The sequence below is a fragment of the Aplysia californica genome, unplaced genomic scaffold, assembly GCF_000002075.1.
Source record: "Aplysia californica isolate F4 #8 unplaced genomic scaffold, AplCal3.0 scaffold00983, whole genome shotgun sequence".
NCBI classification, from domain to species: Eukaryota; Metazoa; Mollusca; class Gastropoda; order Aplysiida; family Aplysiidae; genus Aplysia; species Aplysia californica.
In genome coordinates this window covers 7,471-33,861 of record NW_004798253.1, presented here as the reverse complement: position 1 = coordinate 33,861, position 26,391 = coordinate 7,471, and the positions used below count along the sequence as shown (strand labels likewise).

Sequence of the window (26,391 nt, the reverse complement as noted above, 5' to 3'; positions counted from 1 at the left end):
GAGAGGGGGGGAGATTGGGGGAGGGGGGGTGAGAGGAGAGAGCATAGGAACAGATTTTCCTTTAGTGTTTTAATCCTGCTTTAAATATATCAAACTAAAGCTTTCCCTTGTTTCCTATATATAACTGATTTTACACTACCCGTTCATATTAGCCAATCTCCGTTCGGCCAGTACAGAATTCTAGATCCAAGATAATACAAACTTCCTTTACTTTTCCCTTTAAAGTTTTGTGTCTTCCCCACATCTGCCTGACCAAAGTTGTGCCGATAGTCCGTAAAACAAGTACTCAACCAAATCCTTCAAATCCCCACAGGTCCTCCTGTCACTGAGAGCCATCGGGAACGCCGGACACGCCACCCGGGCCGCTGACGTCACCAACAGGTGTCTGAGCGCCACTTCCAACCCGCTGGAGATCCGGGTGGTCGCTGCTGAAGCCTTCAGACGGATGCCTTGTGGCGCTAAGGTGAGGGATACGCCCCCTTGAACTACAGGCGATCCTGCTCTAACGGCCATCTGTATAAGAAAATTACCTGAAAAATAATGGACACTTCCCAATGCATCCCTTTTGTATTTTTTGCCCTAAACGCAGAAGACACACATTTAATTTCATTATGAGGGTTTATGAAGAATGTTTTAAAGAGCTGTACAAGTCAAATAGAGACACAAATAAATACAATTATACAATAAGCAAGGCATTTCTCTGTAAAGGAATAGGCGACCAGCTTAGCCTGCTGTTTTCTTGTTGTTAATGGGTTTTATAGATGAGCTCTTGTAGTGCGACGATATTATTTTTTAGTTGTGTCAGATATAGGTCTACGTTTTTATTCTTTATTACTGTAGACTTGGCATTTTTGTGTGGTGCATTGTAATATCTGACTTCCAAGACAGTTGTTTTCTTCTGTGAGTAACAGAACTTCTCTCATTATTTCTATGTGTGTTACTGTACAGCATTAGTTACTTTTTATGTGTGTTACAGAACAACAATAGTTATTTTTATATCATTATGTGCATACGTGTGTGTATTGTTCCTTAGGACACAGAGCTGTGGAACACTTACGAGAACGGTGACCTTGACTCCGAACTCCGAGTGGCCGCCTATCTAGCCCTGATGCGCTGTCCCAGTGACGCAATCCTGGGCAAAATGGCCGCCAGTCTGGTCAACGAGGAAGATGAACAGATCGGAGCCTTTGTCTACAGCCACTTGACCAACCTGAGAGAGACCTCAGACCCACACAAACAAGACGTAGCACGTGCTGTGAAAAAGTGAGTTAGTGTTGAAGACGATCTCGTCTTGTGTGTTTTGACACTCATAGTGATCTCGAGACCTTAATAGACAAAGAGGTTTATTAAGTCGTCGTTTAAGATTTAAAAAAATTATATCTATTTGTAACACACTATATGGATCTGCATTTCGTTCTTACATGACTATTCTGTTGCGAGGAAAATGCACAGGGAAAAGGATTTATCTGCTTTTGCGTTAGAATTCACAAACTTTGAAGTCCAATATCTCAAAGTAGCTACAGCGCAGATAGAACTCTTTTCACTTTTCGTCTCATGTTACGATTTCCGTATTACTCACGAAGTTGAACATGTTGTGATAACGAAGTGTTATAGCGTTAAACATTCACCACATGTGCACCTCCCCCAGAAGTTAAGCGTGCCAATATTATGATAGTAGACGTTATTTTGACTTTAAAACATCTTGCTACTAAAACAAACTAAGCATCTTTATAGAGATTTTTTTGGTCCTATAAAATAGGAGCACAAAGACAGAATAGCTGTCACTGAGTATACTGGAAAAGCAAAACAGACAGACAGAAACATCAGATGAAAAGAAATGAAATACGACGTACCAGTTTTGCTTTCTAACCACACGCATGTTCGAGACAATGTCTCTGTATATATTATGGGGGGATGGAGTGTTTTGGTTGGGGGAGAGAATTAATGAACGAACCAGCAAGCCAGGCTGATGCAAAGTGACTCTCATCTTACATTCTATCTCAGATACAGTATTGGAAAAAAAAACCCTCGATTTTGATTGCACCTCCATCTCTTGTCTATATTGCACCTCCATCTCTTGTCTATCTCCCAGCCTCGCCCTAGACAAGGAGTTTGACCTGAACACCCTCAAGTTTTCCCGGAACTTCGAGGCTTCCACACTTATCAACAAACTGAACACAGGATTCACGGCCGAGAGCAACCTCGTCTGGTCCAGCGTCTCCCAGATGCCCAGATCTGTCACCGGAAATCTGACCATTGATCTGTTCGGTCAAGCCATCAACTTGATGGACTTTGGCGCTCGTCTGGAAGGGTTGGAGTACCTCATGAAGAATCTTTTCGGACCCTACATGCCAGAAGAGCAGAAATTCAAGGTATTACCTGAGCATGATCAAAGTGTGGTTAGTTTAATATCTTTGAAGCAAAGAGTTTTTGACAGTTTTGGTTTTCAAGACATAATATAAAGCACCACATGATTGTTACAAGTCTGCAAATATTGCGAGAAACAAAGCATCCTATGTTGACTTGTAGCTTTAAAAAAATTAAAAACACGACTTCACTGTTATGGGAATAGCAAATGCAGTACGTTAACTAATATGATCCATTACTTCATTGTCAAGAGAATAGTATTTGCAACAAGCGTTCATGTATTTTTGAAAGTAACACAGCAACTACAACAACAGCAACAACAACAACAACAACAACAACAACAATGTCAACAACACTTTTCAGCCCGTCAAGAACTATTCAACCACAATTTCTGACATTTCACAGAACCCCGCAAAAGCTGAAGATGTCGAAGGCTCCATCTACGGCCGAGTCTTCGGTAACGAGATTTTCTTCATGCACAGCAAGACAACGACATCCCCCTTCAAGAAACTCCCCACAACCTGGCTGGACCTTCTTATCCAGCTGTCCAAGAAACAAGACTACACCCTGACCCAGTCAGCTCAGTTTATTGACGTCAGGTAAAGGGGACACATTTTGAACTGTTTTTATATCGTTAGTGCAATCTTCGAGAAAATTAATTTTGTAGTAGTTATAATGTTTGTGGATACTTTTGTCTAAAAAAATGAGTAGCACTCTCAGATCACAAGCAAAACAATAGGAAGGTTAGCCAACTGATACTTAGAGAGATACGCACATCACTGTAGAAAAGGAAATGGTCCTGCTGTCTGTGACGAGTTGTGGTGTTTGTGATTATTACAAACTGATTGCTATTATTTCCATTATTTTATTGTGATGATTTCGATATTTCAATAAATGAAGTACACATTGCGCAAACCACAGTTTTAACTCTGTGTGAAATGATACCGTAGAGCACATGATTTATGTATTTCATTACACTTAAGTTCTGGAAGCGGCAGACATCCCGTTGATTTGTCTTTTCGATTGGATCAGGAAATTAATAGCCTTTAGACAAAATCAAATCTACATGAAAGACCATTCCATCAGCGGTATAAGGTGTAGCTGTAAGTTGCTTTGCCATGACACGCAGAAATAGTAAATTCGATTCCCATATTGGGAGAGATTCTATCCAGCATTCGGTCTTTCTGATGGAACATTGTACCCCTCGTACCCTGCGTTGTTCCTCTCGGGTAGAGTCGAGGTGAAGCCAGCCTACCAACTGATCTGAACTGTATCGAATGGGGTGTAAAAAACACAAAAGTTTAATAAAAATCCTCCGCTCTGGTGTCCCCAGCATGATCATCCCCACAACGGCCGGTCTGCCCATCCACATCGACGTCAACGGAACCGGCACTCTGGACCTGGTCCTCAGTGGAAAGATGGACCTCCGCAAACTGAGCTCTTCTCCCCGCTCCCTGGACATAGATGGAGAAATCCGACCAAGGTGGGTCGCCTCACTTTATCAAGTCAACAAGTTACTCTTTCCGATGAATTGTTGTAAAACTGAGTATCTTCTGACATGTTGAAGCTTTTTTAAATGTAAATGTTTTAGGGTGAATTGGGGTGGGGTGAAGGGCTACTGTTTTATAGCAAATTGAGACCTGAGAACTGAGGTGAAATCAACTGCAGGCCCTTTGCTGTATTGCATTGTCGTGTGACATCTTAAAGCACAAGAGTTTAGCAGATAATTTTAGGGTTATGAGTGTCTTATGGACAACTATGCTGCTTTTTAAAGGAACTAATATTAATGATTGTTCTATGAAAGTGTCAAATGATTAATATATTTATTGTGTTCGCCAAAGAGCATGCCTCTGTGCCACAGAACTCATGAAAGTAGTATCACTATTTGAAAGCGGCAAATGTTCGTTCTGGGACTTTTGACTCGACATAAAGGTGTTGAGTATCCTGCTCTCGATAGAGCAATAGAAGGCAAGGGAGGCAGGGACAGACCTCGAAAATCTATTTGGAAAACCTGAATAGATGGGCGACGGGGATATGCCTGGATAATGCAACGGTTTTAGAGCATTCAAACGAAGAAATGAATGGAGCCCCACTATCACAGATATCTGTTTCAGATCTGGCACTTTATAATGACGATGAACACTAAATAGACTCTTTAACTTTTTAGCGCTGCTATTGAGATCTCTGGATCAATGTCTGTTGACGCCATGGTGACCAGGACAGGACTGCGCATGCGCAATACTCTGCACACCAGCACCGCCCTGAAGGGTCGCGTACAACTGGAGAGAGGCCAACAGCTCAACGTGGAGTTGGACACCCCTGAGGACAAGATGGAAATCTTCAATGCCAGGTACTTAGTGAAAGAAACGTACATGTTCAGTCGAACCTGTCTTAGATGACGAACGATTATCGAGGAGAGAAGTAGTTATACTAAACAGGTGATACGCTTGGAAGTGTCGTTATGATATTATAAAAAACGCAAGGAGGGGGGAGGTAGGAAGACGCCATTTGGATAGGTGATAGTCTTGGGCTGGTGTTTGTTCGACTGCTTATTTTCAGGGATTTCTCGTTAATTTTTTTTAAAAACTCTTCAAAGCTTGGATGGGAATGTCAATAAAGAGCAGACACATTTGAGCTCTTGGAATGATTCTTCTCTTCTTTCTGTCTAAAATATTCTATTGTTTTTCCCATACCTCGGTTCTGTCAATGAATTCTACAATTCTTCACGTCATGTTTTCATCACCTTGGTTCTATCAGTAAGTTCTACAGTTCTTCACGTCATGTTTACTCCCATCTTGGTCCTGTCAATTAACTTTACAGTTCTTCACGTGCCATTTACCCCGTCTTGGTTCTGCCCTCAGGTCAAAGTTCTTCATCATCCACAACGACGTGGAACAGGAGCAGGCCATGATCACGGAGAACCGACAAGAGTTAAAAAAGTGCTCCGGTGGTCAGCTGGCCGATTTGTCCGGAATGGAGCTGTGTGGCGAGCTGACCTTCGCTAACGCGTCCATGAAAACCACCGGCCCTTACTTCCCTCTGACTGGACCCACCTCTGGCAGCCTGACGCTTTACAAGAGAGACTCACACAAGGGCTACAAGATCTTTGCCAAGCGTGTGGAGGTAAGCACGAGTCGATAGATTATGTCCAGCTACATATCATGGCATCTTTATTGTTACGGAAATGCCTTATATCTAAGCCCCCACATCCTTCGTGTTGTTCTTTTTCATTTATTCCAATAAAGATCGTGATGTGTCATATGTACAATCAAGCCTAACCATACATAAATTATGCCTGTCTTCTTGCAAAATTAGCACTAATCTCAGGAAGAGATTTCCTCCTTTGCAAAGGTGATTGCCAGATTCCTTCTTAAACATACATTATTTCTTTTGATAAGGAGACACTATCAAAATCACATGTCAGTGCTCGGACAGAGTTTCAAACCTCGGCAATGAAAAAACCAAGTACATTAAATGGCTTTTATCAGTAGAATATCACCACGAAATCCCTTTGTCTTGAATGGATATTACGTTGAATAAGTTCTCGGAGTGCAGTATATAACTACCATCTGAGCAATATTTGTACGAGAATATAATCTGTTGGCTTTCAATACTCGTAAAATAAACTGACATTGAGCGTTTCCACACTGTTCTCAGAACAAGAAAGCCAGCATTGCCCAGATTTCTTTGAACACACCGGGCTCAAAGGTGGACCGTGCCATCCTGCTGGAGATTGACGTGGACTACCCCAAACAGTCTCTGAACGCCATCATGAGGACTCCGTGGAAAAAAGCTGCTGTCAGAGGTAAGATTTTTTGTGGGACGGGGCTCGGCAATGTCAAGTTGTGTGAACCAATAACGTTTCAGGACGGGTGGATCAATTGAGGGGAATAGTGCATACCAGTATTGTAATAGTTCTCTTTCAAAATACTAATCGTCGAGAAAATTTGTTTTACTCAAGTCATGTTTTAAGGAATAAAATTGTATAACTAAGTTTGCAAAATTCACCAAAACCAGATATCTTGTGAGGGAAAAGAATTCGATTTCAGCAAAGAATATTGGAGTGATATTTGCTGTGTAGTCTAACTTGAAACGGGACTAAAGAATTCGAGGAGGGCGAAGTAAGAGGAACAGGGAGAAGAGACGGAAAGGGGGGGAAGGGGGAGAGAAAGAACCGGGGCGATGGGGGAGGGAGATAGGAGGAGTTAAAACTCTTTGCCATAAAAAAGCGAGTAAATGCTGTTTCACGGGGTGAGGCTCTACATCATACTATGTATTTTATATCAAAGAAATATTGTACGTAGTTGACAATGACATCTTTACTACAGGAGTAGCCATCAACAGCGACGAGTTGAAAAGCTTCACCGGCAGTGTGGTCATCGATGACATCGACACGTACGCGTTGACCACTGAGGTGAAAGTGGACAAGAGCAAGGGCAAGCTCCAGCTGAGCCCCATGGTTGAGCTGAGACGAGCCGGAGCGGAGAACGTGCAACTGACCGGTCACGTGACCCTTGTGAAGCCTTTCAAGTCCGCGGACGTTGACCTGTCTGTGTCCGGACTCAGCAAAATGCCATACAACCTCCAGAGTGAGTAAACGCTTTGTTCGCTTTGTTGTGAGAAGAAACTGATCTTTGTTAATGCATGTGTGTCTGTGTGTGTGTTTGTGTGTGTGTGTGTGTGTGTGAGTGTGTCTTGTGTGTGTGTATGTACTTGTGTGCGCGTTTGTAGTATGTATGTGAGAGAGGTGGAGGGATGTAGAGAGAACGAAAGAAAGAGAGAGACAGAGAGAAAGAGAGGCAGAGAGAAGAAAACAAACAATAATAGATAGACAACTAGTAAGACAAACTAATCCACTACTAAATACGTCAGTTATTGGAATTGAAATACACCATAGAATTAAAAAAAAGAACAGTGTCATTATTGTATGCAATTGGATTTTTCTGGCTAAAAAACAGCTTTAATTTCCTGCCTGAAAAATGTAGCGTTCCACGACAATAAATTTATCACACTGCAAAAAATCGGTTACCTTAGTCAGCTAGTGAGGTTTACCCGTTCAAGGATTAAGAGAATACATCCTCTCCATTTACGTTTTATCTCCGTACCCCCCCCCCCCTTCCCTAATCCTTTCCAGCCTCCGTTAGCAACACGAAGAAAGAGAAGAGCATCCAGGCAAGCTTCAGCCCTGACGGTCAGCGCCGATACACTCTAGAGGCCAGCAACCAAGTGACTGTGATGGGAAAGAAATCGACAATCGCCATCGTGAAGAGTCTGCTCAAAGTGAACACGCCCACCAAGCAAGTGATGTCCCTGACAGCTGGCGCCGACTACAGAGAGACCAAGTCCCTGAAGCTGGACGGTACCCTGGACGTCTATCGCCTCCTCAAGAAACCCGCCAGTGTCCAGCGTGAGTACTTCCTCTTTTTCTGTTTTTGTTTGTTTATGGTTGGGAGGTTTTTGTTTTGTTTTGAATTCTCTTGTTTCTTGTTCGTATATATATTTTCTTTCTTTTTTTAAACTTAGTTTCTTTTTGTTGTTGTTGAGGTATACGCTATGCTAGTGATACAACACTTTTTTACCCGAAAGTTTAATTTTCTAGCTAAATGGATCGAGTTGTTATGGGCAAACCATAGAGCCTCGATGAAAATGAACCTGCATTTTAAGTTTCAAAAAAAAAAATCCAGTTATAACTTTAAAATAACGGTTGGTCTTAAACATACAGTTAGTCAGTCGGGATGTTTTACCTATTTGACATACAGTCAGCAGAATCTGTCAAAGACGAATGTCCCCTGTTGAGGAAAATGGTCATCTTAGACAGGTGATACCCTTGGACAGTGTTATTATAATATATACGGAGATCAAAGGGGGGGGGGGGGGTGTTGTTTGTACTGGTGATTGTCTCGGACTGATGATTGTTCCAGCATTTTCAACTTGTTTTCTTTGTTAGTTTCTCTTGTGAAAAGCGGCAAGAAGCGCACCGCCCGCTATGACGTGGAAGGCTCTCTGAAGTCATCTGGAGTATCCGGCAAACTGGACAGTTACACCACCATCAAAGACACTGGCTTTGTGTCCACCAAGAGCATCCTGAGCTACAGTATTCCCAAAGTGGTCAAGAACAAGATCACACTGGGCGGAACGCTCAACGACAGGAGCACAAAGTCCTACAAAAAGTACACTCTCAAGAGGTCAGTTCATTTCTGCACTTGCAACACGAACAGGTCATTTTAGACGTGTCGGAGATTAAAAGTATTATTGGAGAGTAACATACAAAGAAAAGAAGAAGAGATAATTAGTATTGAGACTTAATAGTAAACAAAGAGCAAAACACGCCAGATTCCGAGTTAACCCCCAAGGTAAATTAATGTTTAATAGAGTAATTCAAAAGTTGAGATGTTTTCTCTGTTATGTCTGCTCTTAACAAGCAAACTTTGGTAAAGACATTTTGCTTTGAAATACAAATGTTGTCATACATCATTGTTCTTTTTTAAACGGTCATTCAGACGACTTGCACGATACTGATGTATGCATAAATAATTCCAAAATATGATTGGGCATGATGACTTAAACAGTTAAAACATGAGTATGGTGCACATATTGAATTCTTCTTAAGTTTCGAAAAAATATACGTATAGCTTTAATGAACATGAATGACATATGGAAACGTAAGGTTCTAAAGATGATCAATACGTGACTAATTAATACAACTCTTGCTGCTACGCTGTTCCTGCAGAAGTCATGAATTTATTCTCCCTTTTCATTTCTTACTAACAGCACCCTCGACATAGCCAAGAACCCCGAGTACAACCTGGGTCTTGATCTCTCTGTGGACCACAAGAAAAAGCACAGCGAGGCTGAAGTGGAACTCAAGTACGGACCTAACCCTAAGGACAAGACCAAGAGGCTGTTCTGGTCTTCCTCTTTCACCAAGAAGCAGGCCAGCTGGAAGAACGCTGACCTAAGCTTTAAGATGAACGCCCTGGCTCCTGCTCATGTGAGTTATTTCCATATGTTCATTCATTGTTATCTTTTAGGGCTACCTAAACGTGGTCCACCCAATTACCACTACAGGAGAAGCTATACAGGCCTTCAGGGGAACTAAGGAAGATGGCAAAGGATGATATGTAATGGTCTCCATGCGGGATGTGATCGAGAGAAAAAATGAAGAGGTTTGCTTGTTTGACTTATTTAAGAGGTGGGACCTCCAAACATCTCCAAAAGGATTGAGTCAAATGGGTGGATAGCCTTAAAACACCCAAAAATGACACAAGCTCAAAACACCTTTGTGGGAATTTAAACGGAGGCCTTCCGCTTATCCTTAGTCCAATGTCATTCCAACTATGCTAACGGGGAGCCCATGGTTTCAGTAATAGTATGTGTAATTTTTTAAGAATTTTAAATGCTTAAAAATTCTGTGTCGTTTTTCAAGCTGAAAATATTCGTCACATTTCTTGTTGTCTGGAAACTGCTCAAATATTCTAGACAGCATCAATGTCGATATTGTAATATTAATTTGTCTGTGGTTATCTTAATGAATGTACAATGCTTACATACAGGGCGTGGACGTAAGTGTGATGGGCCAGCATGAGCACAACCCCAAGATGCTTGACTCTAACGTCGTGCTCAACTACGGAGGAAAAGAAGGAAAAGACCTGAGCGCCCAACTGGCCTTTAAAGACAAGAGCAGCGAACTGGCAAAGATCAACGGCAAAGCAGTTGTTGCCTGGCCTGGCTCAGCCTATACCCTGACCACCGACTTTGACCAGAAGTCTGAGAAAAAGTATGTCCACGAGATGAACCTGAAAGACAACAGTGGCATGAAGCACGCAGTCACCACCATCTACAAAACTCCCAAGGGAAACGCACACGAGCTGACAACGAAGTTCATGCTGGATGGCGTAAAACCAATCACCATAACTGGATCCACCAACCTTGACCTGAAAAATTTCGAAGTCTCAGGAGAAATCCAGAAAGGCACAGATACTTACGGCCTTAAAACCAAGTCGAAAGTTTCCAAGGCTTCAAGCGCAAACGTTGTTGTGGAACTGGTGTACCCTGCCAGGCGCATGACCCTGCTTATGGATGGAGGCAAACAGAAGAACAAGTTCAACGGTCGAGTTGAGGCTGCTTGGGACGCAGACAAGGACAAGAGCCAGACAATTGTAATTGATGTGTCCGGATACATGAAGGCATCGAAGAAATCCACGAGTCTGGGAGGCGACGTCAAGTTCAACTCACCTTTCGAGAACTACGAAGACATTATGACAGCTTTCAAATACGGAAGTGACGACAGCCAGCATGATCTCAGTGGCAAGTTGTCGTGGGGTGGAAAGGGCAAACAAGTTGTGTCCAGCCTTACAGTCAAGAATCCCATTTCTCTAAGTAATCTGAAGATGGTGGCAGAATCAAAGAGCCCTTTCAGGGGATTTCGAGTTGTCTCCGTTGATGTTGATCATTCCATGGAACCCACACTGAAAACTGTTCTCAAGGGCAGATGGGAAAAGGAAAATGGAAAACTGACAATCGAAGGCGAAAACCTCGGAGATATGTACAGACGTAACATCAAAGGAAGTGTTGCACTCAAGTCCACTGTGAAAAACGCCGAGGACATCAAGCTGAGCTTGTCTCACTCTGATGGATCAGGCCGAGTTTCTTCCAACGCTGCACTCATCCACAACGGAAAGCCTTACGGATACGGCATGAACATGGTCCACTCGCAGAACGGCTGGCAGGTCAAGAACTCGGGAGATCTCGTTTTGACAATGCCCAACACCAATGTCAAGTCAAGCTGGAATCACAAGAACGGCGAGAGATACATCAAGTCGACTCTGACTTCCGACTGGGGAAAGAATCGTCTGCTCGTAGATTTGGATGGTTCCCAAGACCTTCTGTCTTCTGGTGCCCTGAGCGGTGATGTCAAGATCCAGACTCCGTGGAGATCGTTCAGAAGTGTAGATCTCTCTTTGAGCCACAAGCAAGGGCGGGGTCTCATTTTGAACAAAGCCTCCCTTAAACAAAACGGCCAAGTGCAAGCCTCTTCTACCCTCAACTACAACGGCCACCCGTCCGGACTGGACATTGAATTTGCTCTGACGTCCCCATATCATGAAAACATCAATGGCAAGGTGAACAGCAAACACAGCGCCTATCCAATGACCGGCATGGCTGAAATCAGCTGGTCCCCCATGTCTAAAGCTGTTATGGAAGGTTCCGTGAACGTTGCTTCATGGGAAAGCGCAAATGTTGACTTGAAGTTGATTACTCCTCTGAGAGAGTACCGCAACATTGTTTTCAAAGCTTCCAACATAGACGAAAGGGGAGAAATGGTATCTCACATGAACCTCGACTACGGAGTCAGAAAGAACATCGACTTGGAAAGCAGAATGTCTTATGGTGACGCCAAGAAAATGCTCCGTCTCAGAATGACAACTCCTTTCGAGCAAATGAAGTCCTTGGACACCGGACTCGCTGTTACAGGCGTTATCACAAACTTCGATGGATCCGCAGACTTTGAAATGTCCCCAGCTGTCGGTAAGTTCCAGGGCTCTCTCAACTGGCAGTACGCCGACAACCTGAAGGGAAATCTCCGCCTGGAAACTCCATTCCCCGAGTATCCTTACATTGAGCTGTCAACCTCGAGCCAAATGACAGGACGGTCCAGGCAATCGTACATCGCGGCAGAATACTCTCCCCGCCAAAGATACAGCTTGGACAGCACTTACACCTTCGAGATGCCGTATTCATTTGAAGCCACCATCAGCTCTCCTGTCCCCGAGTATGACAACCTGGGCCTGACCTTCCAGCACATCAACTCTCCATCCAAACTGGTGTCTCATGGAGAGCTGCGTTACCAGCCGAGCAAGAAGATTGAGGGCGATATGAACGTTGACTGGTCCGACCTTGTAGAGGGTACACTCATACTCAAGACTCCATTCGAAGGGTACGAGACGAGCAAAGTAATGTTGAGACATCAAGGCGACATGTACACCTTTAGCAGTCACGGAGAGGTGAACGTTGCAGATAAGAGCGTGTCGGCAGACGCCAGCTTCAACAGCGGCTACACCACCACAGGAACGTTCACCTTCAACAGTCCCATCCCTGGACTGGAAAGTGTTGAAATTTCCGTGAACAAAAGAGGTAACAGCAAAAATATTAGAGGTGGCGCCACATTGGTACTCAATGGAGACAGATCTCAAGCAAGTTTCAACCACAAAATGAAGGACGGAGCACTGAAGTCAACTTTCAGCCTCTCCAGCCCCAACACTGAAACCTTCAAGGTCAGCATCGATCACAATGGCGCCCTGGACAGTTTCACCAACAAGATGTCTCTCAACTATGGCCGTCGTTACGACCTTGACACCATCATTGCCTTCGACCACAGACAGCCAGACATCAGCGGTAATGGCATGATCAAATACAAACTGGCCGGTCCCCGAAATGTTGCTCGTGTGACTTTCAGCAAAACTGGCCAAGTTGAAGATATGGCCTTCAGTGGAACTGTTAGCTACAACAGGGAAGACATTGGCGTACAGGGTTCTTGGAAACTTCTCAGCGGAATGCAGGGTTCCATTCAGGTGAGCACGCCTTTCGACGACTTCAGAAACATCGGCGCCGTACTGATCCACAATGGAGATTTGGACAACTTTAAAACAGAGTCCAGCGTAACCTACATGGACGGCAAGAGTATTACCGGAAAAATTGACCTGTCCTCCAACGGCCTGAGTAGAGTCCGCTTCAACACCGAGGTGGTTACTCCTTTCACAGATCTGCAAAGAACAATGCTGAGTGCGCACCACGACTATGACGAGTACACCTTGGCTCTGTCTGGAGGGGCTACACTGACCTCCACCATCGGCCAGTTTGGACAAGGTAGTGTCACATACAGCAAGTCAGGGGATCTGGACAACTTCAGCGTTCAGCTCAACGGAAAATACGCCGATGACGAGGCCATTGTTTCTGCAATGAAGAGCGGAACGTTGAATGATTTGACCGTAAGCGGCAGTGCCAGCTACAATGGTCAAGCCATCAGCATGGACGGCTCACTGAACACAATCAGCGGCATTGATGGGTCAGTACAGGTGAAAACGCCTTTCACAGATTTCAGGAATGTTGGGATGAAACTTTCTCATCACGGCCCGATCAAAGACTTCAAGAGCGAAGCATCCTTTGACTACATGGACAACAAGAACGTTAACGGTCATGTGGAATTCTCTGCCGACGGTCTGCGAGACCTGAAGCTCTCCACTGAAGTAAACACTCCACGGGAACTTCTTGGCTCCTCTAAGCTAACCCTGAACCACAAATATGACGCATACAGGACAAGTGTCTCCTCGAAGGGCGATCTGAGAAGTTCTATTGGTGGATTTGGCCGTGGCAGTTTCCAACTGAGCACGACTGGTGACCTGAATGACCTTAGCATGGAGGGCAAGGCTACCCACAATGGTCAAGACATCATCGACACCAAAATCACCAACTCCCTCCAGTCCCGTTCCCTGAACACCGCTGTGAGTGTAAAGAGCTTCGTGACACCAGACTTTGAGTTGACCGTTGGCCATAGCGGAGTTTTCCTCAACAGCAACACCAAGGCTCAGGCCGTTCTGGGAAGCGACAACGTCATGTCACTTGTGGCCACAGTCAGCAACAGCGGAGATGTGCTCGACGGACAAGGTCAGCTCAACCTCCGGTCCATGGACTACGGCAGTAGCCAGGGGTCGCTCACCGTCCACAAGGAGGGAAAGATTGATGACTTCAGCATGACAGTAACCACTGATCTCAACAACGACAAGTTCACTGTCACCGGAGCCATGAAAGTCAAGGACGAAATTACAGGATCCGTTAAGCTGCAAACACCCATCAGGGGATACAGAAATGTTGGAATGTCCTTCAGGCACTCTGGTAACCTTGAGAGGTTCAACACAAACGGGGATGTCACGCTGACTGACGACAATCGTTACTCTGCCAAACTGGACTTTTACCGGTACATGCTCCAACGCGTTGAAACAACTCTGGAAGTGACGACACCAATCCAAGGCCACGAGTTCACCAAGTACGAGTACAGACACGAAGGTGGTCCAGAAAGCTTCAAATGCTACAAGTCACTCGAGTACGGAAACTCACAGAAAATCACGTACGACCTTCAGGCAACCACATCTCCCAACCCCAACTTGAGTGTAACGCTGAAGACGCCGTTTGACATGTACGAAGATCTGTCGGCCTCTGCTTCTCTCGTCAACAACTGGCCGGTCGCTTCCGTCTCCGGCAAAGTCAATGCTGGAAATGGCAACGTCGTGGCTCTCAACGGAGCTCTGGACGTGAGCTCAGACATTTCAGGCTCCCTGTCTGTCTCCACACCCCTGGATGATTTCTCCAATATGGGGCTCAGCTTCCAGCATTCCGGTGACCTGAACAACTTCAACTCAGAGGGCAGAATCACTTACATGGACAACAAAGAGGTCTCTGGTAAACTGAGATACAAACGTAACGGTGCTCGTATTGTTGCCGAGCTCAAGACGCCCGTCACTGGTTACGAGCTAACCAGATTCGAGTACAAAGAGAACAACAACCAGCGAAAGGCTTTCTCTGAGGGCTCTCTCTTGTATGGAGACAACCAGGTACTCCAAAGTACTGTCAAGATTGTCTATCCTCCAAACCCAGAAATGGTGTTCACTCTCAAGACGCCGATCAGAAACTACGAGGACATGTCTGTGTCCTACTCGTTGGACACGACAGGACCTCAGTACAAACTGGAGAGCAACGCCAACATGGGTAACGGTCGTAGCGTCACTTTGAACGGTGGTTTTGACTCGTCTGACGACATCTCTGCTTATGCAACCCTGAACACACCAGTCTCTGGCTACAGGAACCTCGGGGTGGATTTCCGCCACTCTGGAAACGACCAGAAGTTTACAACCCAAGGAAAGATCACTTACGCTGACAACAAAGACATCAGCGGAAAGGTTAACTTCTACCGGTACATGTGGCGTCGTGTGACTGCTTCGGTGGAACTGAGTGCTCCTTTCTCGGGCCTGGAAAACACCAAAGGTGAGGTGAACTATGAGGACAGATCCACCAGTATGAGCGCGTCATCATCTTTGCAATACGGAAGCGACCAGAAACTTGACGGCAGTGTCAAGCTGACCTACTCTCCAAACTACGACTTGCTCGTGACGATCAACACTCCTTTCGATGATCTCAGGAACGTTCGCGCCGTGGCTACCGCAGACCTCAATGCCCCAAGCTACATGGTGACCAGCGGCCTCACATACGGCTACAACAAAGCCTACTCTGCCAACGGAAAACTGAACCTGTTCTCTGCCCAAAGACTTGATGCTTCCCTGCAGGTACAGACGCCTATTACAGGTTTCGAGATGACCAAAGTCGAATACAACCACAAAGTCGACTCCTCCAACATTCAAGGCTCCACCTCTTTGGCCTATGAGAACGGACGCAAGACGATCAGTGCTGAGCTTCAGTCCAGCATCTACCCATCTCTGGACGCCAGCGTCACAGTGAAAACTCCCGTCTACGGGTACAGCAGCGTGCAGGGGGCACTGACCTATGACAGCTCTTACAACAAGTACGAGGCTTCCAGCTCTCTCAAGGTCGAAGGTCGCAGCCTGTACACCATGAACTCCGGCCTTGATTACTCCGTGGAACCCATCAAAGTTTTTGCCAAGATCTCCACCCCACACACCGACTTCCGCAACGTGGAACTTGTCTTGACGCACGAGGGTCAGTTCGACAACTTCAAGTGTACCGGATTCCTGGCCTCTCCACTCACGGACAACGTCAACGCCCAGGCTTCCCTGGACTACAAGAGTCCGTACGACATGAGCCTGAGCACATCCGTGAAGAGCTCGCTGGCCGGCATGGACGACCTCAAGTTTGAGCTGAAGAATTCTGACGTGGCCGGGGAGAAGAAGATGAACGCTGTTGCTGGATGGACCGACGGTCAACAGGTAAAATAGTTTCTTCCAATTCAAGCTTCCCAGCTCTGTTTGGTTTATTTTGGTGACTTACTCGTATCCTTTTTTAGAGACAAAATAAATCACAAGTTTGTTGCAATGAAGTAACGGTTTCACATAGCAATAGCAAGCAAAGTATAGCTCTGGAATTGGGTAACCAAACAACCTCCAATAGCAATATTGATAAAGATAATAATAATAATGATAGTAGTATTGATAATAAAAATGATAGTAATAATAATAATCATCATCCTCATAATAATAATAATAATCATAATAATCATTATAGTCATAATTATCAAAATCATCACAATTATCATAATCATCATAATAATCATAATCATAGTAATGGCAATTATGATTATAATAACTGCTTTTATATAGCCTATACCCATGCTCTGCGGCATGTTCATGCTCTACGATATGTTCATGCTCTATGCACTTTACCACTATCATTACCCCCGGGAGACCCCATAATGCTCTCTGCAGAAATATGCTGATGACAAACTAAGTACAAAGCTCCCAACCGGCTTTATCCCCCGTTCCCTTCCCCAGTTGACCCCAGAACACCGAGAAACGTTCTAATAACAAACTATTCTCCCATTCTCTTCCCCAGATTCAGACAGACGTCATGTACCGCTCACAGGAGACCTGGTACGAAGACAAGACTCACACTGACGTCAGCCTATCCACTCCGTTCGCCGCCCTGCGCAGCCTGGCTGTACAGACCCAGCAGACGAGAAAGAGTCAAGGCCGTGAGGGAAAATTGGCAATCGACATGAACGGTGCCCAGCTCCTGGACGTGAGTGGAGAGTACAGCTCCAAGGACAAACACGAGGCATCCTTGACCTTCAATCAGCCATGGCCCATGCAGTACACAGCAAGCGGCTTCAACACCGAAGGTCGAATGGAGGCTGATGTAATGGCCAATTGGAACAGGTAATTCTTGTTTGTTTAACTTTTATGAAGTGTGTTTCAAAACATTATCTACTTGTATTTTTTAGTAAAGGGGTTGGGTAATCCTGAACTTCGAGCAAGAAAAAAATTAATGAAGAAGCCAGATATAATGAAAAATAGGCGTCACCTGTACAAAAAGCATAGAGCGATTAGGCGCTTCGACGCCCCAAGAAGAAGATCCAACTTCAGTTCCCATAAGGGGGAAATGTTTAATCGAGTGTCTCTTCATTTTGCTGAGACGTTGTATCATTCTCAGCCCAGCTTCACTCTGACAGGCGGAACCAAAACTGCCTCCTAAATTATCTAGATTACGCCATTGAGGCCATAACAACGCTTACGATTTTTAAAGTTCGTTTTTTTAAAACCCGTTTTATGTTTTTTAATCGTTGCATTGACCGTTCACTCACCTATTTGATGTGTCTACTTCCCCACAGAGATGACTTGACCAGCAACGTGCACCTGGTGGCTGTGGTCAACGACAAGTCTGACGCTTACGTCACCGACAGGGCTGTGGACATGAGTGTGGAGAGGTCATCCCGCAAATTGGGCGTGTCTCACACCCAGAAAGTGTCAGGCTCCCAACTGACCAGTACCGGCAAGATGTTCTGGGACTCTGGCGATGAGGACCAGGTCTCCTACGACCTGACCGTCACCGACAACAGCCGGCGCAACAAGGACGTGACTGAGGGCAGCCTCAAGCTGGGTCTTCCTTCCAGGACTCTCGAACTCTCTGGATCTATGAGGTAGGTCTCTGTCTGTCTGTCTGTCTCTCTCTCTGTTTCTCTCTGGTTTTACTCTCTCTCTCCCTCTCTCTCCCTGTGCGTGTGTCTCTCTCTGTCTCTCTCTGTCTCTCTCTGTCTCTCTCTGTCTCTCTCTTTCTGTCTGTCTGTCTGTCTCTCTCTCTCTCTCTCTCTCTCTCTCTGTGTCTCTGTCTGTCTGTCTGTCTGTCTGTCTTTCTGTCTGTCTGTCTGTCTGTCTGTCTGCCTCTCTCTCTCTCTCTCTCTCTCTCTCTCTCTCTCTCTCTCTCTCTCTCTCTTTCAAGTTACAGGCTAATTTCTATATCCTGGAAAAAAATAATGTAGGCGGGCGTGCTGGAAGAGAGGGGAGTGAATACATTATTGCTTTTTCAGGCACAGCAACTGGGAAAGTAGATATATTCCGGAAAAACAGATTAAATGGGAAAACCCTCACAACAAGAAAGAAAAACTTTGCTTTCGAAACATTATTTGCTCCAGTAACAGAAATTACATTATCTCTTTTGCTGATCTATAAAACATTATACTTATCTTGCTTACTTTCAGCGACAGCCCAGTAGCCAAAACAGCCGACGCCACCTTCAGCTGGGACGCAGGGCGAGACAGCAGCAAACAGGTCGGTGTCAAGGCCACCATGAGGAGAGGGAAATCTCTGCGCGGTGACATCACGCTCAGCATGCCCTCCATCAGAAAGGTGAGCTTTGATCGCTGACACACTTGTGATCTTGACCATGCTGGACACTGTTTTTTTTATACTGTCTTTTCTTTAAGAAAGATTTGTTGTCTTGTGTTGATCGCACCATGTGAAGAAGGTGCTGTACTTATTTCTAGTGATAGTTCGTCACCTTTGACTATCTCATAGTATGGCTGGCAATTAGGAAATCCCTGAAGATTTTGCAACCATTTCCGTGTATTTCTCCAGGTCTCTGCCTTCTGTAGTAAGATGTTCGAGTCATGGCCAGTCAAGTCTTTGATTTTGACTTCCCATCGCTTCTTCTGACTCCCTCCTTGTGCTGTTCCTCCAGATGACCGTGTGATGTTCATATACCACTTCACTTTATATATTTCTCTAAAGTCAAAAGGTCTTCATGCAGCTCTAAAGCATATTATATAGTCTTAATATTTCGTGTCTTGGAGCCTCATATCTGTTGGTGTAAACATAAACCTAAATCTCTCCAACAGGAGATCCGCATGGACGGTGAGCTCATGCTGGACAACGGCCGCATCATCCTGGACTCCAAGACCGACATCTCCTACTCCAGCGACGCCAGCAAGACCTTGACCCTGACCTCCAAGGTACAGGACATCTCTGACTACTACAGCAACTACAACTACAGCGTCGAGCTGGGCCTGAGCCACCCGTACACCAACATTGACGTCAAGATGACCTCGCACCTGGGAAGTTCGGACGAGCGCATGACCGTTGGCGTGGAGACGAGCTACCTGACCGCCCGCAGACAGACCAAGAACCTGGCGCTACTGGCTGAGATCAACAAACTCAAGAGACAGATCAGTGTGCAGGTCAGATTCACAAATACATTTGAGTGAGATTTTGTAATGTACGCGACAGTTAAAAAAATTTTTTTTTCGATCCTAAGCTGAAATTCGTCCCTAACAGCAGACGTGGTTGAACTTATCATTGCATCTGGTTCAGCTGTACTCGGGAGAGACTTTATTATGTTAACTGACAATCAAAACTGGATGGTACACTGACCATCTAAAAATGAAAGTTGGGCTCTTGGACAGAGATGAATAACTGGCTAATTTGGAAAAATAACAATGTCAAATCAAATAAAACGTATTGAACAAAGTTGGTCAAGTTGCCCATTTTAACAAATTTATGCTTACTCTTACTCAAATAAAACCCATGCGCCATATGGAGGTTACAAACACGGCACTGGATGAGTTCATGCCCACCGATAGGAAAAATAAAGGAAGATGTAATACTCTTTACGTTTTAACGATTTTTATTGCTGCATTCGATTAGGATTTTTGCTATATTCGAGCCCGGTCTTTATATAACCTTCTTTATCCACAGATGTCAAACCCCATGAACAAGATCGAGATCGTGGGTGACGTTGTGAGCACCAGCCCGTCCAAGCTGAGACTTTTGAACAGGATTGACGACACTGAAGTTTTCCGCTCCGAGCTCACAGTAGACAGTGACACGAAGTCTGCCGAGATCAGCGCAGTCATGGACTCTGGTAGGTTGAGGATTCAATTATTGTCAGCGAAATGTTTTGTTCACGACCCTTCTGAGTGGAATTGTGTTCTGGTTGGGAATTTGGAGTAAGGGGGGGGGGTTCCGAAATGCAGTAAACTTATGCTGATAGCTTCACAGTATCCGTTCCTTAGATGTAGGTTCACGTTTACTCTATTCTCAACACAATCTGTGTTGTGAATTAACGCGTTTCCCGAGAAGGACGAGGGTTGGGGGAGGGTGTTCCTAAAATACAAAAAAATACCGAGGACAACATTTGAAAAGTTTCTCTACAGATTTTGACCTCCTTTATATGCTCCAAAGGAGAGACATGGTCAATACGTTTGGAATCAAGAAATGTGTAAGGGTGTATCCTACAATTCTACATGTATGTATGTATATGAAAGATCTGTGTCTCACTACTTCTCGTTTCCCTCCCACAGAAAAGTTCAGCCTTCACGCCCAGTACCCAAACAGCAGCGCTTTCCGCGCCTACATCAGTCACTGGACGCCCGAGGTGAACCACCAGGAGGCGCTGCTGGCCCTCCGCCTCAACACGACACGCCTCCTGCACTCCCGCCTGCACTGGAGGCCCGCCTTGTGGGCGCAGCTTACTGCCGGAGTCGAGGAGAGAGCCGCACGTGCCGGGGTCAAGGCCGCTGAGATGTGGGAGCTAGTCAATGAGGCTGTGGCTGACGAGGTAACGCCTACTCATCTTTGTCATCTTTGGTTATATTTATCTGGATGTTTTAAGCCGCTATCAACACTATTTAGACCACTTACAAAATCCCAACAGAACGACATAGATACACGGTTGAAATAGTAATAACTTGGGCGTAAAAAAACATGTTTTTTTCTAAAAATTATTAAAGTTCTTTTTAAGTTTACTTTCCTACTACGAAAATACATGCTCGTGACCAGACCCAAGTATTGTTTCGATATCACAAAATATAAGACATAAACTGACCACTGAAATTGTCTGACCATCCACTTTTTCCTCTTCCAGATCGCTGGCAAGTACAGAGCAGTGTCTAGCTCTCTGGACGAAGAACTGACGCCGCTCATCGACGCCCTTGAGCGACAGTTTAACAACATGGCCTACAAGATGGCGGACATGTCACGTGAGCTGAGAGCCACGTACCAGCGTAACGACTTCCACGTCCAGGACATGGACGCCTACAGGACCTTGCAGTAAGTCTCCCACAATCTTCTTACCACTTTGAAGCGCTCAAATGAGAAACAGGCTAAGTGACATAATGTTACAACTTAACCTTTTTAAAAACTTGTTTACTATGTGCTTGGCTTGTTCTTAGCTTGACTTTCTTTGATAAAGATAAAGTTTGTGGATCACTTAGTTGGTTTTTTCCCTCTTCATTGATTTCATAGGGATATAGAACTAGGGATATTTCAAGGTATTGTTGTAAGCTAAAGATTAGAAATGACGATGTGATTGTTTTTCACTTGACCCAATTTCAACCTTAATTTAATCTTTGTTGCTTCTTTTGCTTTACATCGCGTCTCATATTTTGGTGAACCCACACACTTTGTGTTGTCTGTATGGCTAATTGTTAAGCTGTGTCGACGCACTATGAGACCAATATGTGCTCAGGCTCTTCATTCATCGCGCCTCCCAGCTGTCGTTTCAAAAATGAGACGATAGTGCCGTAAGACCTTCACTCACTCACGCACTCACTCACTCACTCACTCACTCACTCACTCACTCACTCACTCACTCACTCACTCATTCACTCACTCACTCACTCACTCACTCACTCACTCACTCACCCAATCAATCAATCAATCAATCAATCAATTAACCAACCCACCCACCCATCTGTTGTTTCAGAAGCCAGTTTGAGTCTATGGCCACGGAATACCGCCGCGGCTACACAGAGCTCATCCAGTCTCTGAGGCACGCCTTGGCCGCCATGTTGGAATTCCCTGCCAGAGAACGCTACACACAGCTGGTGGAGTCTGGCATGTCCTACCTGGCAGAGCGCGTCTACTCCTCCCTCTCCTGTCTGGAGGAGTACACAGGACGCTTGGAGAAGGATCTGCAAGAGTACAAGCACAACACGCAGAAATGGGCAAACTCAGTAGCTGGTGAGTTTTCTGGAGTTTGACATTTTTTGTCGGTTTCCATGCTCTTTCCTTCCATATTCCCTTTTCGCGACCTTCGTGCTTTTTTGTCATCTCTCCATTTTTAATCATAGTGAAAACAGTTCATGACAAAGAGTGAGCTTAAGAAGAAGTCACATTTTCACTGTTAAAAAATGGAGATAGGACAAGAAAGCACCGAGGTTGCGTTTTCCTGTCTGTTTTATTTTTCAATCAACAACCCACCAGTTACAAGGAGTGAAAACAAACTTTTCTGTGTTGAACAAAGCCCCAGCAAAAACACCTTTAAAATCATATAAACGCTACGTTCCTGAACACAACTTAAGCCATAATTTTACACTATTCTCAACACAATTCAGACAGTTAAAACCCTCAACTCGTCAAAGTCACAGCACTGCCAGATTTTCTTTTTACAACTTCTCACCGTGGACAGATGTTTACGTTGATACTATCCAATATCAAAAATGGCATGGGGTGGGGAGGGGGGGGGGGGGTTCTTGTGAGGCCAATCAATTTCTTTGTGTGAACAAAATGGTGACATCATATGTTTTTGTACACGTTCCGGAAGCATCTTTTAAGAAACATCTTTTCTTAAAAATAAATCTCGCCCCCCTTCACTTCCACAGACACAGTATACAACACCAGCTACGTAGACTACATCGCAGACAGATTGGCTGAGGTCAAGAATGTGGACATATCACCCTACATCACTTCCATTGAACTGCCAGAAGAATACAGCAACGCCATCTACAGCGCTAGAGACTCCGCAGTGTCCGGTATGAAGGACTTGTGGGAGCGACCAGAGATCGATGTGGTCAGGGGAAATCTTAACAAAGTCTACCAGCAGGTGAGGTTCTAGAAAAATGGGAGAACAGTTCTTTGGGGACAAAAACAGAATCTTCTCTGAGCCGAGGCTGCCCTCGTATCTTATGTACATTTGTTTTTTTAGCTTTCAATTTCTTTTCTACCATTGTACAACTTCGAGCACCACCACCTCCCCCCCTTCCCCTCTTCCTCCCCCTCCTTCTCCCCCCCCCCCTCCCTCTCTCTCAGTCTTTCTCTCTTTCTCTCTCTGTCTCTCTTTCTCTCTCTCTTTCTCTCTTTATCGTGTTCTTTCTCTTTCACTCTCACTCTCTTTCTCTGTCTGTTTGTCTGTTTGTTTGTCTGTTTGTATGTCTCTCTGTCTGTCTCTCTGTCTGTCTCTCTCTCTCTCTCTCTCTCTCTCCCGCTCTCTCTCTCACACACACACACACACTCTCTCTCTCTCTCTCTCTCTCTCTCTCTATCTCTCTCTCTCTCTCGCTCGTCCTGACAACCTAAGTTACTTTGGGATAACGTACGCTTTGTCTGTATAGGTACGTGTGAGAACGTGAGTATGTAAGCAAGTCTGTGTATTTACTTGTGTGTTCATGATCGTATGGCGAACCTTTCCCAACAAATCCCATCTTTTTCTCTCCCTTTTTCATTCTATGCGTACATACGTGTTTATGTGTGTGTGTGTGTGTGTGTGTGTGTGTGTGTGTGTGTTGTGTGTGTGTGTGAGAGAGAGAGAGAGAGAGAGAGAGAGAGAGAGAGAGAGATAGAGAAAGAGAGAGAGAGAAAGAGAGAGAGAAAGAGAGAGAGAGAGTGAGAGAGAGACCCCATATTTGGGAGTGTGTTTATTATCTTACAGCCACCATTTTCTAATAAATTCCATCTTTCTCTCTTTCTTCCTACCAGGGTTCTTGGGCTTACAAGTACTGGAACGTAGAGCAAAACCTGAAGAAAAATCTGGGACGTGCCATGACCTTGTTGAGGGAGATCGTGGAAGAGGAACTCAAAGAGCTGACAGCTGAGACCAAAGCCCTCTACCAGAACCCCATCACTGTGTGGATGCCAGAGCAAGGAGAGATCCAGGCACAGCTGACCCTGCCCTTTGACCTCCAGAGACTGGACCAGGTCCCTGACGTGAGCCCCCTGGTCAACAAAATGGAGGAGATTGGCCAAGAGGTCGTGACCTACTTGCCTGACCACAGCACCTGGGAGGACATCAAGCAGGTGAGGAGAATTCCTGATTTTCTTTTTACAGTCCTTTTTGTCAGCTGTGAATAACCATCGTTGTGTTACTGGACTTCCATTCTTTATAACTCCAACACTTGACATGTTTATACCTCAAGTTTCTTTAAGCATCGAATGTCACGGGTCCTATCCACTTATCATTTCAACTGTCTATCCTCTTACGCTGGTATGATACGGAAGAATCTCCAAGACTCCACCAACAAACGCATGAAGCCGTCAATGGTACAAACGCTTGGGACGATCAACAAATAAAGGTTAAACTACTTAGTTGTGTTGAACAAGACTTCAGCAAGGAATCCTTGGGCCGATCAACAATAGTCGAACCTGATCTAACGATGACCTGCCCGAGACTATCACCTGTCCAAATGAATACTTCCCATTCCCCCTCCTCTTTTTTCCTTTTTTCTACATTATAACGAAACCGTGCAAGACGACCACCTGTATAAGACTACCACTTTTTCCCTCGACAATGGGTGGCCGATTTAGACAAAGTCGTTTGTTTTGTGTTTAGCATTAAACAACTTCACTGTGTTGAAAAAAAAAAAAATCTGTGGGTGGTTGGTGGGTGTTGTAGTATGGTTTTCCCCTTCTTTCCTATCAAACATGTATTATCCTTAACTTTCCTCCTTGTTGTCTTTGTTTGTTTTATTGTTAGATCTCTAATCTTCGGCATTGATATGGCCTAGTTGTTTTGAAAGAGCCGTAAAGCTCTTACAAAGACAAAAAAGAAAGACTCTTGTAATAGAGCATGAATGACCCAAACCAATCAAAGTTGCTGAAACTAATGACCTGTGTTGTCTCCCCTGTCTCAGACCGTGTCTGACCTGTGGCCGGCCCAGGAGGAGGGACAAGAGGAGCCGCTGGGGAAGTACCAAACCTCCAGGCAGTACCGTCAGCTCAAGAGGGGAGGCAGAAAGGTCAACAAGATGAGAAGATACGGGCAGTGAAAGAAACGCAATCCAGCAACCATGACCAGAAACGTACCACGGATTAACCCGATTATCCTCTTTGTACTTTAGTTACATTATTATTATGTAGAATGGTTTTGGAAACATTTGGAAGACTTTGTCTGAAACGGGTAAAATTGTATTCACACGTTATTCTTTATAATGATATTGTTTATGTTTATGTTCTTTTTATAATACAAAATTGAAGCATATATACAACAGTGTTGACTTTGTGTTTTTCTCATAGTTATGGCTTCCTTCAACATCAGAATTGTAGTAAAACATCTTCACCTTCACTATATCAATACCATCCTCTCCATAATCATCAACATCCGAAGGAACTGTTGTTGAAGTTAAAAATGGGTTCAACGCCTCTTCCATTATCCCAATACTGTTTAATTAAGGGGTAGAATCTCAGGTTGATTCAACATCCATCTCCCATAGAACTTTGCCAAACTGAAGTGTAGTTTTGAAACTATTCAAACTTCCTAAAATTGATGTTCTAGACAGACTCATAAAAGATTCGAACCAAAGTCATCAACAATGCTGTCCAGCATTATCCCAACAGAGCTACACTGAGACCTCTATAAATTATAATAGAGCTTATCGACATTTTTCTTTTATAGCCAGCACCCGCTTTTGACACCTGTAAGAGGCTGAAATGTTCGTACTTCTTACCAACATATGCGATGTATCACTCCCCAAGTGATCCCCACCGCCGATACAAAAAAAAGATTACCAAATCGCCCACGAGAAGTCGCCCATATTGGCAAGCACTGCTCATGCTCTATATCAATGGGGGGACAGCGTTGATGGTTAGATACTGACAATTCTTCCAAGGTATCTACATGTGCTAACAATATCATCAAAGGAGTGGCTGTGAAGAATGACTTATAATAGTTGACTATCCTCAGAGAATCAGAGCCAATAGGCAAATGAAAAGAGTAAAGAGATAGGAAGAGGGAGAGAGAGAGAAAGAGAGAGAGACCGAGAGAGACACAGAGAGACAGAGACAGAGAGCGAGAGAC

The 26,391-nt window shown here is 44.7% G+C and overlaps 2 protein-coding genes across 2 annotated transcripts in view; both read left to right on the top strand.

Annotated features, from left to right (window-relative positions):
- The window catches only part of LOC118477203 (apolipophorins-like), a 12,954-nt gene extending 10,274 nt beyond the window's left edge, over positions 1-2,680 (top strand). Inside the window, exons 11-13 of the mRNA XM_035973069.1 lie at positions 314-463; positions 1,034-1,263; positions 2,093-2,680. Coding sequence (XP_035828962.1) covers positions 314-463; positions 1,034-1,263; positions 2,093-2,462 — 750 coding nt within the window. The 3' untranslated portion in view covers positions 2,463-2,680. The remainder of the gene's footprint in view (positions 1-313; positions 464-1,033; positions 1,264-2,092) is intronic.
- LOC101850683 lies at positions 2,680-25,577 on the top strand. Its single transcript, XM_013089561.2, has 21 exons — positions 2,680-2,966; positions 3,701-3,850; positions 4,535-4,717; positions 5,229-5,490; positions 6,025-6,172; positions 6,696-6,956; positions 7,502-7,774; positions 8,315-8,552; positions 9,139-9,358; positions 9,921-16,322; positions 16,945-17,267; positions 17,720-18,028; positions 18,587-18,734; positions 19,223-19,561; positions 20,079-20,244; positions 20,684-20,940; positions 21,247-21,431; positions 22,087-22,343; positions 22,985-23,205; positions 24,078-24,395; positions 25,229-25,577. The coding sequence occupies exons 1-21, from the start codon at positions 2,842-2,844 to the stop codon at positions 25,361-25,363; spliced, it is 10,920 nt and encodes a 3,639-aa protein (XP_012945015.2). The 5' UTR covers positions 2,680-2,841; the 3' UTR covers positions 25,364-25,577.
- The last annotated feature ends 814 nt before the right edge of the window (positions 25,578-26,391 follow it).